General features: G+C 39.7%; 1 protein-coding gene and 1 non-coding gene across 3 annotated transcripts; both read right to left on the bottom strand.

The window, feature by feature from the left end:
• Positions 1-236: 236 nt before the first annotated feature.
• Positions 237-12,486, bottom strand: tmf1 (TATA element modulatory factor 1). Of its 2 annotated transcripts, none has more exons than XM_085405922.1 (17): positions 11,859-12,486; positions 10,370-11,739; positions 9,574-9,677; positions 9,099-9,225; positions 8,817-8,922; positions 8,202-8,344; positions 5,539-5,705; positions 4,144-4,300; positions 3,929-4,021; positions 3,592-3,748; positions 3,282-3,474; positions 2,132-2,201; positions 1,951-2,043; positions 1,728-1,847; positions 1,432-1,590; positions 1,190-1,315; positions 237-1,049 (listed from the first exon to the last, which is right to left on the bottom strand). In XM_085405922.1, the coding sequence occupies exons 1-17, from the start codon at positions 11,992-11,994 to the stop codon at positions 909-911; spliced, it is 3,462 nt and encodes a 1,153-aa protein (XP_085262048.1). In that variant the 5' UTR covers positions 11,995-12,486; the 3' UTR covers positions 237-908. The 2 variants fall into 2 exon arrangements, with proteins under 2 accessions (XP_085262048.1, XP_085262049.1); XM_085405923.1 differs by having other exon boundaries at positions 10,370-11,736.
• trnar-acg (transfer RNA arginine (anticodon ACG)) lies at positions 2,426-2,498 on the bottom strand. The gene has a single exon. It is a non-coding gene; the product is annotated as a tRNA-Arg (tRNA).
• Positions 12,487-13,046: the final 560 nt, after the last annotated feature.

Raw genomic sequence — 13,046 nt, 5'->3', positions numbered from 1 at the left:
ACTCCACGTTATTACAAAATACATCATTCAGTTTAATAATAAAAACACAAATATTCAGTGCAAACTTGTTAATGTGCTTTGTCTCTTACAGAATATTATTCAAATGTAACTAAGGCCACTCAGTTTCAGAATATCATCTCACATTCTAGGTGTTACAATATGGCATTAGTCATTTGTATCAGTCATTTTTTTAAGTTTTAGTCTTGCCAAAAAGTGAAAGAGACACATAGAATTGTTCAGAACAGATTTATTGTTGTGTTGCACTGAGATGTAGTGTTTTATTTGAATGCAATGAAAATTCGATCTTCTGTGTGATTTAACAATAAAGAACCAACTTACTTTTTACTAACCTAATAAATGTATATTAATTTACATATGTATAAAGTTTGAAATCCAATCTTCAGGATTTCACTCAAAGACTACTCAGGCCTACACCACACTTTGTGATCTGTAAGGTGTTAAGAACAATACATAAATTTCTCTGTACAATACATTTTATATATATATCTTAAACCTTTCTGATTATAAAGAAATGTTGGATGAATTCATATAGTGAAAAAACCTTCACCAGCTCATACAATTTAAACTATACAATACTATGTTAAAGGTTCAATCACAAGAAATTTTGAAAGCAAACTCCCAAAGATTCCAGATGGACGAGTCAAGTCAACGTCGACAATTCTTCACATACTGATTCTGTATTCATTGTATGCTTTGCACAATTCCAATATTGACACTTAAATAAAGCATATGATAATCAATTAAAACAAAATAACAAATATGAATGAATTTCCTTCTTACACAGTGATTCAACTTAAAAGTTCTACCTCATTGTTTCTTGTGAATGCATTTATTGTTGATATTGTCAGCTGATTCGTGCCCCAAATTAACACGTAAAGGAAACTGGTTTATTTCTGGTTCTTCAGCAATTCATCGATTTGGGTTTTGTACATATTCTTTACATCTTCAAGGTCCAGTCTCAGCTCCTCTGCTTCTTCAGCCTTTTCTCCATACATCTGCAGAATGGTGTTATGCCTCTGCTCCAGATCCTGAAATGCACAGCCACAATAATCAGAAGACACTCTGCAAATAAGCCCTCTCAAGAGGAAATATGATTCAATTCAAGTTTTGACATCTGGCAGCATGGAAAATGTATAACATTAATTCCCTGCGCTGTACAGCCTTGTACCTTCAGCTGAACTTTCAACTTGGGGATCTCTGTCACCTTCTCCTCCATCTCATCGTTTTGATTTGTGAGTCGAACCAGCTCCTGTGCCATCACAGATCGTCTCCTCTCCAGATTAGCGATCTCAAGCTAAAAAGGGGAGAAAAAGAAAAGGACAAAAAGGTGAGGTGCAGTACAAATAACTGCGTGCATTTGCTGATAGCAGAAGCAACAGCCTAATCACTAAAATTTTAATTCGACATTACCTGCAGCTGTGCTATCTCTCCTTCTCTCAGTTTGAGTTGAGACTGGAGGTTTTCTATGATGCTGGAGCCTCCAGACAGTCTGGCCGCCTCATACAGGTTGGTCCCACTCATCGACATGGACATAGTCATAGTGCCCAGTGAATGGTCTAAAGAGTCATCCTGCAGATGGATTAAGAAGAAGGAGAAAAATAATGTACAAAAGGACATCACAGCATTTAAAAACTCATCTTCAGTTTACAGAGCTTAACCTTTTTTATCATATTCCTAACTACCTCTATGAGAAAAGTAGAATGCACCTGTGAAAGAACAGAAGTGTGCAGCCCATTGTCTGCCCCACTCATCGAGCTGGAGCGAGACAAGGAGGGTGTAGATGATGCTAGGGCCTCTCCAACAGATTGTGTCGTGGCCTTTCGCTCCTGATAGGACACAATTGAAATAATGAAGTCATGACTGAATGAAGAAAAGTCAAAACAGAAAAGAAAAGGAAAAAAAAACAACACATAAGAGATTCTCTCAAACCTTTTCCTTGAGTGCTTCCTGTGCCAAATAGCATTTCTTCTTTTCTTGCTCTACCTTCATCTTCTCCATCTCTAACTGATTAGTCAGCAGTAACTGGTAGAAGGAGCAAAAAAAAAGATGCCCATGAGAAATCATTTTCATACAGGACAACATCATAAGTAGAAAATAGCTTTTTTGGTACCTTTTCTTTCTTTGTTTCCTCTAACGTTCGATTGTGTTCTCCTTGCAGGTTTTCCAATTCAACACGATCCCTACATTGATAAAATGAGCAAGAAGTCACCAAAAAAAATTAAACAGCAATAAAAACAGTGCAATACATCTGTGAAATGCTACAAATGAAAGCCTAACTGTGTGATATAAAGGATTACTTTTCTACTTTTCTACATGGTTCCTCAGGGAGAAAAAAAAAAGGTTTATATCTAATGTATTTATATTTCCAACAACTTGTTTTTTGTTAAAAGACCAAAAACAGTGACGAGCCAGCCAGGAGTCGAACCTAGAATCTTCTGATCCGTAGTCAGACGCGTTATCCATTGCGCCACTGGCCCCACCACACCCTCTGCTTTCCTCATCAAAGAAAACAGTCTGCCACTGAAACCACGTGCTGACACATGAGTGGGTGTTGAGGGGCCTCAGCTTCACAGTCACAAATGGCTTTGTTGAAAAACAAAAGCACTCCAGGAAGGATTAGCATTACAAGCGAGACTACTGTGACTCAGTTTTCCTGTCTCACTGAGAAAAACCCGAGCTACTCATTTCTTTTCACATACATATGAAAGAACAAAACCAAACTGCAATCTACAAACAAAGCCTAGCAGAGACTGTAAGATGTTTTTCACCATTAATCTTGACACAGAATATTTTTCTAATGGCACAACATAAAACCACAACCAAAGAGATTTCATTTCATTCAGAGCAACTAATGCAATAAATGCAGCATTTCATTGTGCTGCTCAAACTCTTTGTGTTGTTAACTGATGTTTCAAAGCAGGTTTTTGGAACCAATAAGAAAAACCACAGCGAAAAAAGACAAATGAAATTCAAAGTCAGGCTCTAAGTTCTACACAAAGCCTCTCTGACAACGTGGAGAACAATCCCATTTTTGACAGTCACACTAACACTTTTTTTTGTGCAAAGCAAAGAAAAGCCACCAACAACCAAACGGCAAAAATTGATAATTATCAAACAAACTAACCACACATATGTTTACTTTAACTCCACATATAAGCCACATACAGTAAACGCGGTATACATGATGATGGGGATGATCTACATGAGCACTTAACCCTGTAGACTCCAGTTTGTTTGGTTGGTTTTTTTAAATTTATTACCTGCTGCTCTCATCTTCCAATTTCTCCCTCTTGTTTTTCTCAGCATCCAGCTGTGCCAGAAGCCTGGCTTTCTCCTGCCGAAGCAAGGAATTCTGGGATTCCAGAGAGGCTAACTGGGACTTAATGGACAACAGTTCTTCTGTTGCTGATCGCTCTTTCTCCACAGCAATGGCTAGCTGCGCCTGGGCATCCGCTGTTTAGAGGGGGTGCAAAAACAAATCAAGCTTTTATTCCCCACTTTCTACGATACTGTAATTTGCTGTTTGTTTTACACAGACATGGTGTAAAAGCTTAAATCCCTAAGTCTCACCAAGCCTGTCAGAGATATTCTTCTCAAGTTTTTCCCACGAGGCCGTTTGACCACCCAGTGAGGCCTGTAGGTTTTCAATTTGTCGCAGTAAAGGTCGCGTGGTAGAGGTAACGCTCTGGCTGAGCTCCTGGTTCCTAGTTTCTGCATCCTGAAGTCTCTGACAGAAGACAAGAAATGATGGCATGCATTAAAAAAAGAATTCTGTTGCTATATTTAAAAAAAGATGAGCTCTTTACTGTCATTGTACATGTACCACGAAATTGTTGTAAAATTATTTTCTTCTATCAAAATGTATTTTTCGTCTATTGAGATAATTTAGTTGGAAATAGTATGCTACCTGTTGAAGTTCACTGATCTCCTCTCTCAAATAATCTTCTTTCCTGGCCTGCTGTTGCTCTGCTCTCTGCAGTGCCAGCCTCAGGTCAGCCACCTGTACACAGCATTAGACAACAATATAATGTTGAGTTAACTATTTTTTTAAATTGCACCAGTATCTTATAGTTGATGTTTATCACATGTGTTTTATATATTTAGTGTGTGGCCCAGTGTTACCTGGTTTGCTAGGGCTTCCTGTTGTATCTTGGCCTCCTCCTGAGCCTTCTCCAGAGCCAGACTCAGCTGTTCTCTGGCCTGAGTCTCCCTGCTCAGAGCCACCTCTTCAGCCTCACTGGCTCTGCTGGCATTTACCTTGTGTAGTTCTGCTAGCTCCCTAACAGAGATATTGAAGAAGACCATCATCACTGTGACTTTCCATAAATATTACAATCAGCACATGTATCTATGTATATTTATTTAGAGTGGTCCCGGCTCTAAGGTAATATAATAATGAGATGCCTTCGGCTACGTTCACACTGCAGGTGAAAGCGCATCAAATCCGATTTCTTTGACCCTATGCGACCCATATCCGATCATGGTATGACAGTGTGAACGGCACAAATCCGATATTTTCAAATCAGAGCTGGGTCACTTTCGTATGTGGTACTGAATCCGATACATATCCGATGTTTTAGAAAGCGACTGCTGTGTGAATGGTCATGTCACATTAAATCTGTCTTTTGCGTCACTGACACAAGACAGACGCCAATTATCAGCTCCGGAGAAGACATTGCAAACGCTTCCTGGCCATCAAGCGTAGATGTTAGTGAAACTGTTGGGAAGACAACGTTGGAGAAACGTGAGCATGTTATTTGTACTGTATAATCTGCAGATTCTGACAGAAATCTGCAGCTATCCTTTGAAGCACCGCTCCTCTAAAACAGCAATAAGGATAATTATTAGGTTATCTACATTATTATGTAAATAAAATAACTTAAAACAAAAATTGGGAAACGTAAAGTCCGAAGTCTTTATATTAAGGGCCATCAGTCAAACAATACTATTTGGTCTGGGTATAAACAGAGCGCGTTGTGTGTGACGTCTTCTTTTGAGCATTCGGGCCGCTTTGACCGTTCACACTAGAGAGCGTTTGCTGTCACATTTTATTTGTATTGTGAACAAGCAGACAAAAAATCGGATTTGATCAAAAAATCGGAATTGAGCATTAACACCTGCAGTGTGAACGTAGCCTTAGTGTACATGGAACGAGCATGGCCATGAATTGTCACTTTAAATGAAAGGCATGTGGAAAAACAACCACATGGCTTGTTCTGTTTTAAAATACATATCAAAGTTCAACTCGTGGTTGTAAAACATTTAATCAGCCTGACTCACACAAATTAGTTTTTGGCTTTTGGCCAAAATTTGTGTCTTCACAGTGTAAATATGGCAATGAGGAAATAGTATCAAGGGAAACATAGGGAGAGAAAAAACTTTGCAAAAAGAAAACAACATGGATGAGTGCACTCTAATAGCTCTGGTTAACATATGAATGTCTTTACGAATACAGTGACCATTTAGGATCTGCAAAGAATTTGTCATGTTGCAAGCTTATGAGGTTAGTTTGCTTACTTATAAGAGTTGTCCAGAGCAGCCTCGAGGCTCCTGTTTTTCTCCTGCAGCTCCTCAGTGTCTGACTGCAGCCTGCTCAGTTCCTTCTCCTGGCGCTCCACCACACCATTCAGCTTCTTGATGTTCTCTCTGTGCTGTTTCTCCACCTCCTCCTTTCCATCTAGAACCTGCACATAACAGGAAACCATGATCATTTTATAGTTGAAGTAAATATCAATAATTGTCTACACTGGATGGGCAAATGAGATACAAATGTGTTTGAGAAAAAAAAACAACTGAGAAAAAGTGACTTTATCATGTTACATTTACCAGTAATAAATGACTAGTAAATGCCATGATTTACAACATTGTTTTCTTTAGATCTCCTGCAAGAAAACAAAGTATAAGACTTTGGCTTGACATACCATACGTTACACGTGACCATGTTGAAGCCATAATCCACACTACCATAACAAACTGAGAAAACTAGTATGAGCAGCATTGTTTAACAGTGTAAGCAAATGTAACAGTGTTCTTAAGGTGTGCATTTACTCATCATTTTGGAAAGTGACATTTTTATTTTCCACAGTCTCAAGAGTATGATTCAAGGGGCTTTTTCATTTAAAACAGGGCAGAGGAGGCTGTTGAGAGCTTGAAAGCATTTTGGAATTACTTTCATTTTTAAAACAAGCCCCATCTAGTACCATTACTGAAAGGACATGCCAAAACATGCAATAAAAGTAAACCCCTCTTGTAATAAAACCAAATGAATTCCCATAAAATGAGAGCTGAAGAATAAAAACGCTCCCAATCAGCACAATTACGAGCAAGTTCAGCTTAATTATAAACTAATTAACAGGTACCTTTTGATTCTTCCAACATAAGATTTAACCACTAAACACTGAAAACAAAGAATTAATAATATTAATATTATGTTTTTAATTAAAAATTATGATAACATTTTCTTAAAAATTATTGTAAATTAAATTAAATTGCATATATAAACCCCCAAATCACAACAGTAACCTCAAGGCACTTTACATTGTAAGGTAAATACTAGAGATGGCACGATACCACTTTTTTATGTCCGATACCGATATCACAAATTTGGATATCTGCCGATACTGATATGAATCCGATATAGTGTTTTTTAATCAATAAAACGTTTTTTTAATATCTTGCAGCTTTTTGTATAAGTTCATACTCAAGTTACAAAAACAAACACTAAAGCTATTCTGATATACCTGTATGTAAAAAATACACTGCACCCAAAATATTTCATAGTTCAGCAAAACTGATCAATCTAATAACCTTAAACCTACTCCATCCTTCCTATTCTGGTATTTTAAAGAGTACTTAGCAGAAATATTAAGCAACCTAACTAATAGGGTTGCAAACTCCCAGCAAAAAAAAAAATAGGGAAACACCCTCCACCTCGTGATGCTTAATCGACGTAATCAACTTTAATTTGATGCAGTGTGAAGAAAAAAATGCACAGAAATAAAAACATTTTCTACAATAATTAAATAGATTCAACATCTTTCTTCAACAGAACTGCAGACTGCACAGATGGTATCTTCCCAAAGGAAAAAGTAGTATAGCTTACTAGGGTATATTAGACTTAATAGTTACTATATACAGTAATGGACTTCTATATATTCTACATCAGATTAAAACTTTGGGTGTAAGATTCGGATAATTATTTATTAAAAGCTCAACATTTTAAATGAGAATAAGAAAGAAAAGTATGTCTTTGTGCCCCCTTTTCCCTGTTAATGCCCTATCGGCCCCCCTGGCTAAACTTTGCTAGATCCGCCCCTGCACAGTTACCAGTCGTCAGCTACATAGAAAAAGATCCTGGTGTAGAAAGTAATAATAAATAAATTCTAACAACAGATTATCAAGCTGAAACGTGCTGCTGTTGTTCAGCTGCTGGTTTCCTCTTTCTGGCGCGAAGTGGGCCAAAAACAAAGAAGAGAGACGGACTCGCGACAGAAAAGCCGATCAGCTGATCATTGATCAGTTTCATGATTGAAGTAGCAGCAGGAGAGGGAGGAAGAGAGAGAGGCAGTTGCTCCATATGTTGTTAAGCTTAACGCGGGAATGCTTTACAAACATTCAGAGATGAACTTACACATTTGCTTTACTTCTCTCTGGGATCACTTCCTCGGAGATGAAATGACCGTTTGGCTACAAATACACACAGCAGCACTATCACGTGACGCACACTGCTCCGACGTGCTACCGTTATGAGCCAAGTTACGCTGTGTCGCAAGTTTTGTGAGGTGCTTTTTTGATATTTAATGGATCAGTTTACATTTTTTATTTCTCTCCGATATCTGATCCAATAATTTAGGTCAGTATCGGACCGATACCGATACGTAATATCGGATCGGTCCATCTCTAGTAAAATACCCTAAAATAATAGCGACTATCAGATGAACCCTATATGAACACGCACTTGGCGACAGTGAAAAGAAAAAACTCCCTCTTAACAGGAAGAACTGGAAGCCGTGATCGGTTAAAGGTGAGGGAAGGAAGAGAGAACAAAATAAGTTGATCCAGGAAAATGAAATTAAACACAAAAACTCAAACTAAACTGCCTTAAAACTAAAATGCTTTAAATAACAGTTGGGTATGAACTTTTATTCAAGTGTAGTATTGAACACATCCCAAATCCCTACCTGCTGGAGCTGTCTCAGCTCTTCCTCTTGATCCTTGATTTTCTTTTGTTGTTTGGTGATCTTTGTGTCACTCTCCTTCTCCTTCACACGCAGTTTCTTGATGATGTTGCTGTGCTGTAGCTGCTGTTTGGACAGCTTTTCACCTAAAAGTGAGAAAAATAAAAACCTACTCAGACACTTTAACAAAGCCGATATGTGATGCTAAGTGGGGCGATCGTGGCTCAAGAGTTGGGAGTTCGCCTTGTAATCGGAAGGTTGCCGGTCCGAGCCCCGGTTTGGACAGTCTCGGTCATTGTGTCCTTGGGCAAGACACTTCACCCGTTGCCTACTGGTGGTGGTCAGAGGGCCCAGTGGCGCCAGTGTCCGACAGCCTCGCCTCTGTCAGTGCGCCCCAGGGTGGCTGTGGCTAAAATGTGTGTGTGTGAATGGGTGGATGACTGGATATGTAAAGCGCTTTGGGGTCCTTAGGGACTAGTAAAGCGCTAAATAAATACAGGCCATTTACCATTTAATCAGTAATAACCTAACAAGTAAGAGCTACTGTCCTACCAAGTGTTGATTATGCCATCTGTTGGTTGCGGTGGAAAAAAAACATGTTCCATAAACAAGTCTTACCCTCTTCCAGCAGACCTCTGATCTGCTCCTCCTTCTCCTTGATGATCTCCATTGTATCACTGGCGTTTAGTCTTGTGGAAAGCTCCTCTCGCAAACCCTTTATCTCCTACAGCACCAAAAGAATAAAATAAAATCTTTGCCACAAAAATTTTGGACATGTAAAATTTTAATTGTCCATCTAGAAGTAATTGTGGTAGGAGAAATACATGAAAGGTCAGCACCTTTCATTTATTTTGTTAATCATAAGTTAACAAGTCACAGACTAAGAGCTCTTAGCATTACCTTCTTAGCTATGTCTCTCTCTTTGCAGGCCAGCTGAGCCTTCCTTTCTGCCTCTGCTATACGCTGGGTGAACTCTTCCTTCAGGGACTGAACAGTGGAGCTCTCCTCCTTCAGACCTATCACTTCACTGGAGGATGAAAGACCTCATTAGTTTAAAAGCTCATTTTGAAAGACAACCTCAAGACCAAGCCAGCGTTTAAAAATCCATACTAGTAGATTAGTATGACAATTCAGAGTCACTTAATTTTTAAGTAAAGGATTTGAAATTCTTAGCAGACTCTTACAGTACTGTCATGCCAATTTAGAAATCCATTTCATTAAATCAGATTGACTTATTCTCCCCTTGCTTGCTCAGTGTTTGCACAGTGGCATTATGCTGGTGACATTTCATCTCACCTACATATCCGGAAGACCAGCACTCCTGGCAAGACTGTTTACACTTCCTTTGTGAACCAGGTGTCTGCCTCATACTCACTCTTTCAGATTGTCACACTCCTCCTCCAGTGTGGCCTTGTCTTTGCTAACTGCCAGCAGCTGAGACTCTCTCTTCTCAAGACGCCCTGATAGCTCATCAATAACCTATAACGTGACCACAACATGCTCTGTATTTACAGAAGATTCTAAAAATGTCGCAAAAGAAATCATTTGGTTCTGTTTAACAAGAAGCGAAATTCTTAAAGTTTATCAATAAAGATTCCAATTTGTCAGGTAAATACATATTTATGGATAAAGAGAAACATTACTTAGATTATAAGCACTGTTACTCAATTCACTGAAAATAAATCCATGACTACTTTTAATACAACCAAGTAAACGATTTAGTCCTTTCTTAAGCAAATATTCAACAAAATTGCTGATTAAAAAGAAGCTTTAAAATAATCTTAAACAGAAAAAACAAAGTACCTAAAGTCACACTAAATGCGCTGAAGATCAAGCGCTGTACAGTTCACAAGCTGTCATGATGCTGTGACATGACAATCTAACAAAGCAATTTCTCCCTTTCTTGCATATGGAGGAGAAAAACTATGCTAAAAATGTTTTTTGTAAATTTATTATTTTTAAATGTGACTCATTTGCCACTTCATCAGTTATACATTACTTTTCAGTTACAGATAAAAACCTACCCTTCTTTGAGCAGTAACCATTTTGCAGGTTGTATTCAATGGATTTTAGAAGCAATATGGACTTTTTCCAACTAGATCTGGCAGTATGTGCATTGCATAAACAATCTTTTCAAATGACAGGACCAGATGCAGACAGCATTTGGTTACCTTCTGAAGCTCCAGTATCTGGACAGTTGAGGCACTTTTCATTTCTGCAGTGATTGGTGGAGTGATCTGTTCTTCAGCTGCAGCGGTGGCATCAGACAGTGTGAGATTAGCCTCCTGCTCTGTCAAGTCTTCGGGCTGCTCGCTATTCACAGGTGTCGCACTTCGTCCGCTTTCCTCCATCTCATCCAGCGACTGCTCCCGCATTGTTTCAGTGAATCCCTCCTCGTCATCTTCTTCCTTCTCATCTACCTTTGCTGCCTCTCCACCTTCCTGCTTCTGACATTCAGCTTGTTGCACTGTTAAAGGGGCAGGACCCGCAGTGACGGATGCTAGAGTCCGACTGCCAGGGATTTCGTCATCCGAGTTGACCTCACTGACGCTCCGGCTATCCAGTGACTGCACGCTAAAGGAATCAATACGCTCAAATGCATCTGAGGAGGAACCACAGCTCTCTGTGAGTTTTGGGTAGTCTTCTAGTCTAGGAAAATCTCCACATGTGGAGGCAGTGAGAAGCTGGAAGGAGCCCTGCATTAGGTGAAGGCCAGTCTTTCCTTCACCGGTTTCTTGTCTAGAGCTGGCTGAGCTCTCGCTCAGCACACTCTCATGGTCAAGCACTTCAATGTCACTGGTGGTTGAGGTTCCTGAGGAGAAAGCACTAACTGGAGGAGAGGGTGTATCATTCTGACGATCCTCTGTCTTTGAGTCTTTATGCTCTAGGAGTACTTCCTTAGTGGATACGGGAGGTGACGGATCAGAAGGGGCAGCACTCTTAGGTTGAGGGGAATCTGTGGTATCCTTCTCTGGTTGGTGTTCTATTGAAGTGTGTGACTGCTCTGCTTTTGAGTCAACAGAAACTACTGAGTCAGCATCTGTTTTCACACTGCTTGCTTTACTGTCAGAGTCACAAGGAAGATCACTGGAAGAGGAAACAGGAGAAACTGGCTGCAGGAGGACAGTGTCTGCTGGTGAGGGCTTGATCTCCACCACCTGGATCTCACCAGCTTTCTGACTCTCATGGATCTTATCAGCAGGTCCAGATTGAGGATCCTCAACCACGAATGACATTTGACTCTCCACATCTTTTTGGACAACAGCCTCTTTGATTTGCTTTTCTTTCTCTTGAGGCCGCCTTTGAGACTTAGTAGGGGGTACTGACACAACCTGAGTTTTGGTGACAGCCTGTGAATCTCCAGGTGACAAAAAGGCACTGAAAAAATTTTCGGATTCATCCACAACAGTACGAGTGACGGGAGTAGTGATGGCTTCCGATGAAGGGGGTGGTGTGATGGTCTTTTCCTCGGTGGGTGCTTCCCACTGTGTCAACCCCCAGCCTCCACTTAATGAAAGCTTTCCAGGTAATGTGACATCTGCTGAGAAAGATTATTTATGTCAAGTCTTTCGATAGCTTTAGCTTCTAATTTTACATTTGCATATCATTTACATACATCAACATTAGCTGTTAACACGCTATATTACATTAATTACTTACCGTGGTGGGGCATTACAGTTGTACCATCCCACTGGTCCTCCTCTTTGATGTCCAGAACTCGGTCGATTGACTTCTGAGCTGATGTTAAAGCTTGCTTAGCGAAGCTGGACAGGTGAGATGCGTTGAACCAACTCATTTTGCTTATAAGGCAAGACAGCAAACAAACTCCAAGTTCAGGATTTGTAACACGGATGTTAGAGCGAATTCAGCGTCAGCAGAAGAATACGTTTATTTTTTCCGTTTTTCCATTTTTTTATATAGATATATAATCAACGCCGACTGGTTGGGAATAATCTGCACTGTCAAAAAACGGACTGTCCACTCCAAGCTTTGATGACAGCAAGTTACCAAACAGCTAGTTAGCAATGCATACCTTTGGTGTATATGGACAGTACCAATGCACTATAGTTTCGGATCGAAAACTGACAAGCTGGCCCTCAAAATCGCTTTCACGCCAAAGGTCAGTCATGCAGGAATACAGTTATCCCCAGAACTCTGCAACCATCGCAAATTCAGACCATTCTCACGTTTAATCCCAAATTTCACGGCTACTTTCCTTGGTTGTCATCGTTTGTTTTGGTCGCTCACAACTTGTAGCAATGCTAGCATTAGCTTGCTCGCTGCTTCCTTTTCCACGTAGCACAGTGACGTCATTATCCGGTCTGAGCCGTAACCCAGCGAAGAAGCGCGTCCGTGCCCCTCCCCCTCCGTAAATATTAGCACAACAGACAGCTATCAGCCAGTAAACGGTATCATTGGTTATTAAACTGTCTCTTAAATCTATTTTTGTGTTTTATTTATTAACCGAGGATACGAGTAAAATAAGGAGTAAAAGAGAGTTTGACTTTGAAACCATTTGTCATTCGTTTCATCAGTGTTTATTAACCAAAAATGTTTGTTTGATTGATGCAAAGAACTTTCTTAGAAGGAAAACCGAAAATTCAGCTTTAGAGAAAGGACATTGCAATATGGTCTGAAAATAAGAACATGAACAAAATATATATATATTGGGGGTTTTTTGTTGTGATATAACCCTGGCATTCAAAGGCTGTATGTAAATATGTTAAGCTTCTGAAGTTTACCCTGGCTCTTGAGCAATCCTTTTGGGAACCAGATCCACATAGGACGTAGTGCCAACTCCTGCTAAGAATAATCTCATTATAACACATTTAATTGGAAATATCTATA

Source organism: Rhamphochromis longiceps, linkage group LG5, assembly GCF_057381845.1.
Source record: "Rhamphochromis longiceps isolate RC_006_pf linkage group LG5, R_longiceps_female_GT1.1, whole genome shotgun sequence".
NCBI classification, from domain to species: Eukaryota; Metazoa; Chordata; class Actinopteri; order Cichliformes; family Cichlidae; genus Rhamphochromis; species Rhamphochromis longiceps.
This window is presented reverse-complemented; position numbering and strand designations above follow the sequence as displayed.

What these genes read in the sequence shown, in the direction of transcription:
- tmf1 (XM_085405922.1), bottom strand. Translation starts at nt 11,994, where the DNA reads ATGAGTTGGTTCAACGCATCTCACCTGTCCAGCTTCGCTAAGCAAGCT. An exon ending in GCTCTGGACAACTCTTATAA is followed by an intron (nt 4,301 to 5,538) that starts GTAAGCAAACTA and finishes TATCTCTGTTAG; the next exon opens with GGAGCTAGCAGAACTACACA. An exon ending in GAGAGATAGCACAGCTGCAG is followed by an intron (nt 1,316 to 1,431) that starts GTAATGTCGAAT and finishes TCCCCTTTTTAG; the next exon opens with CTTGAGATCGCTAATCTGGA.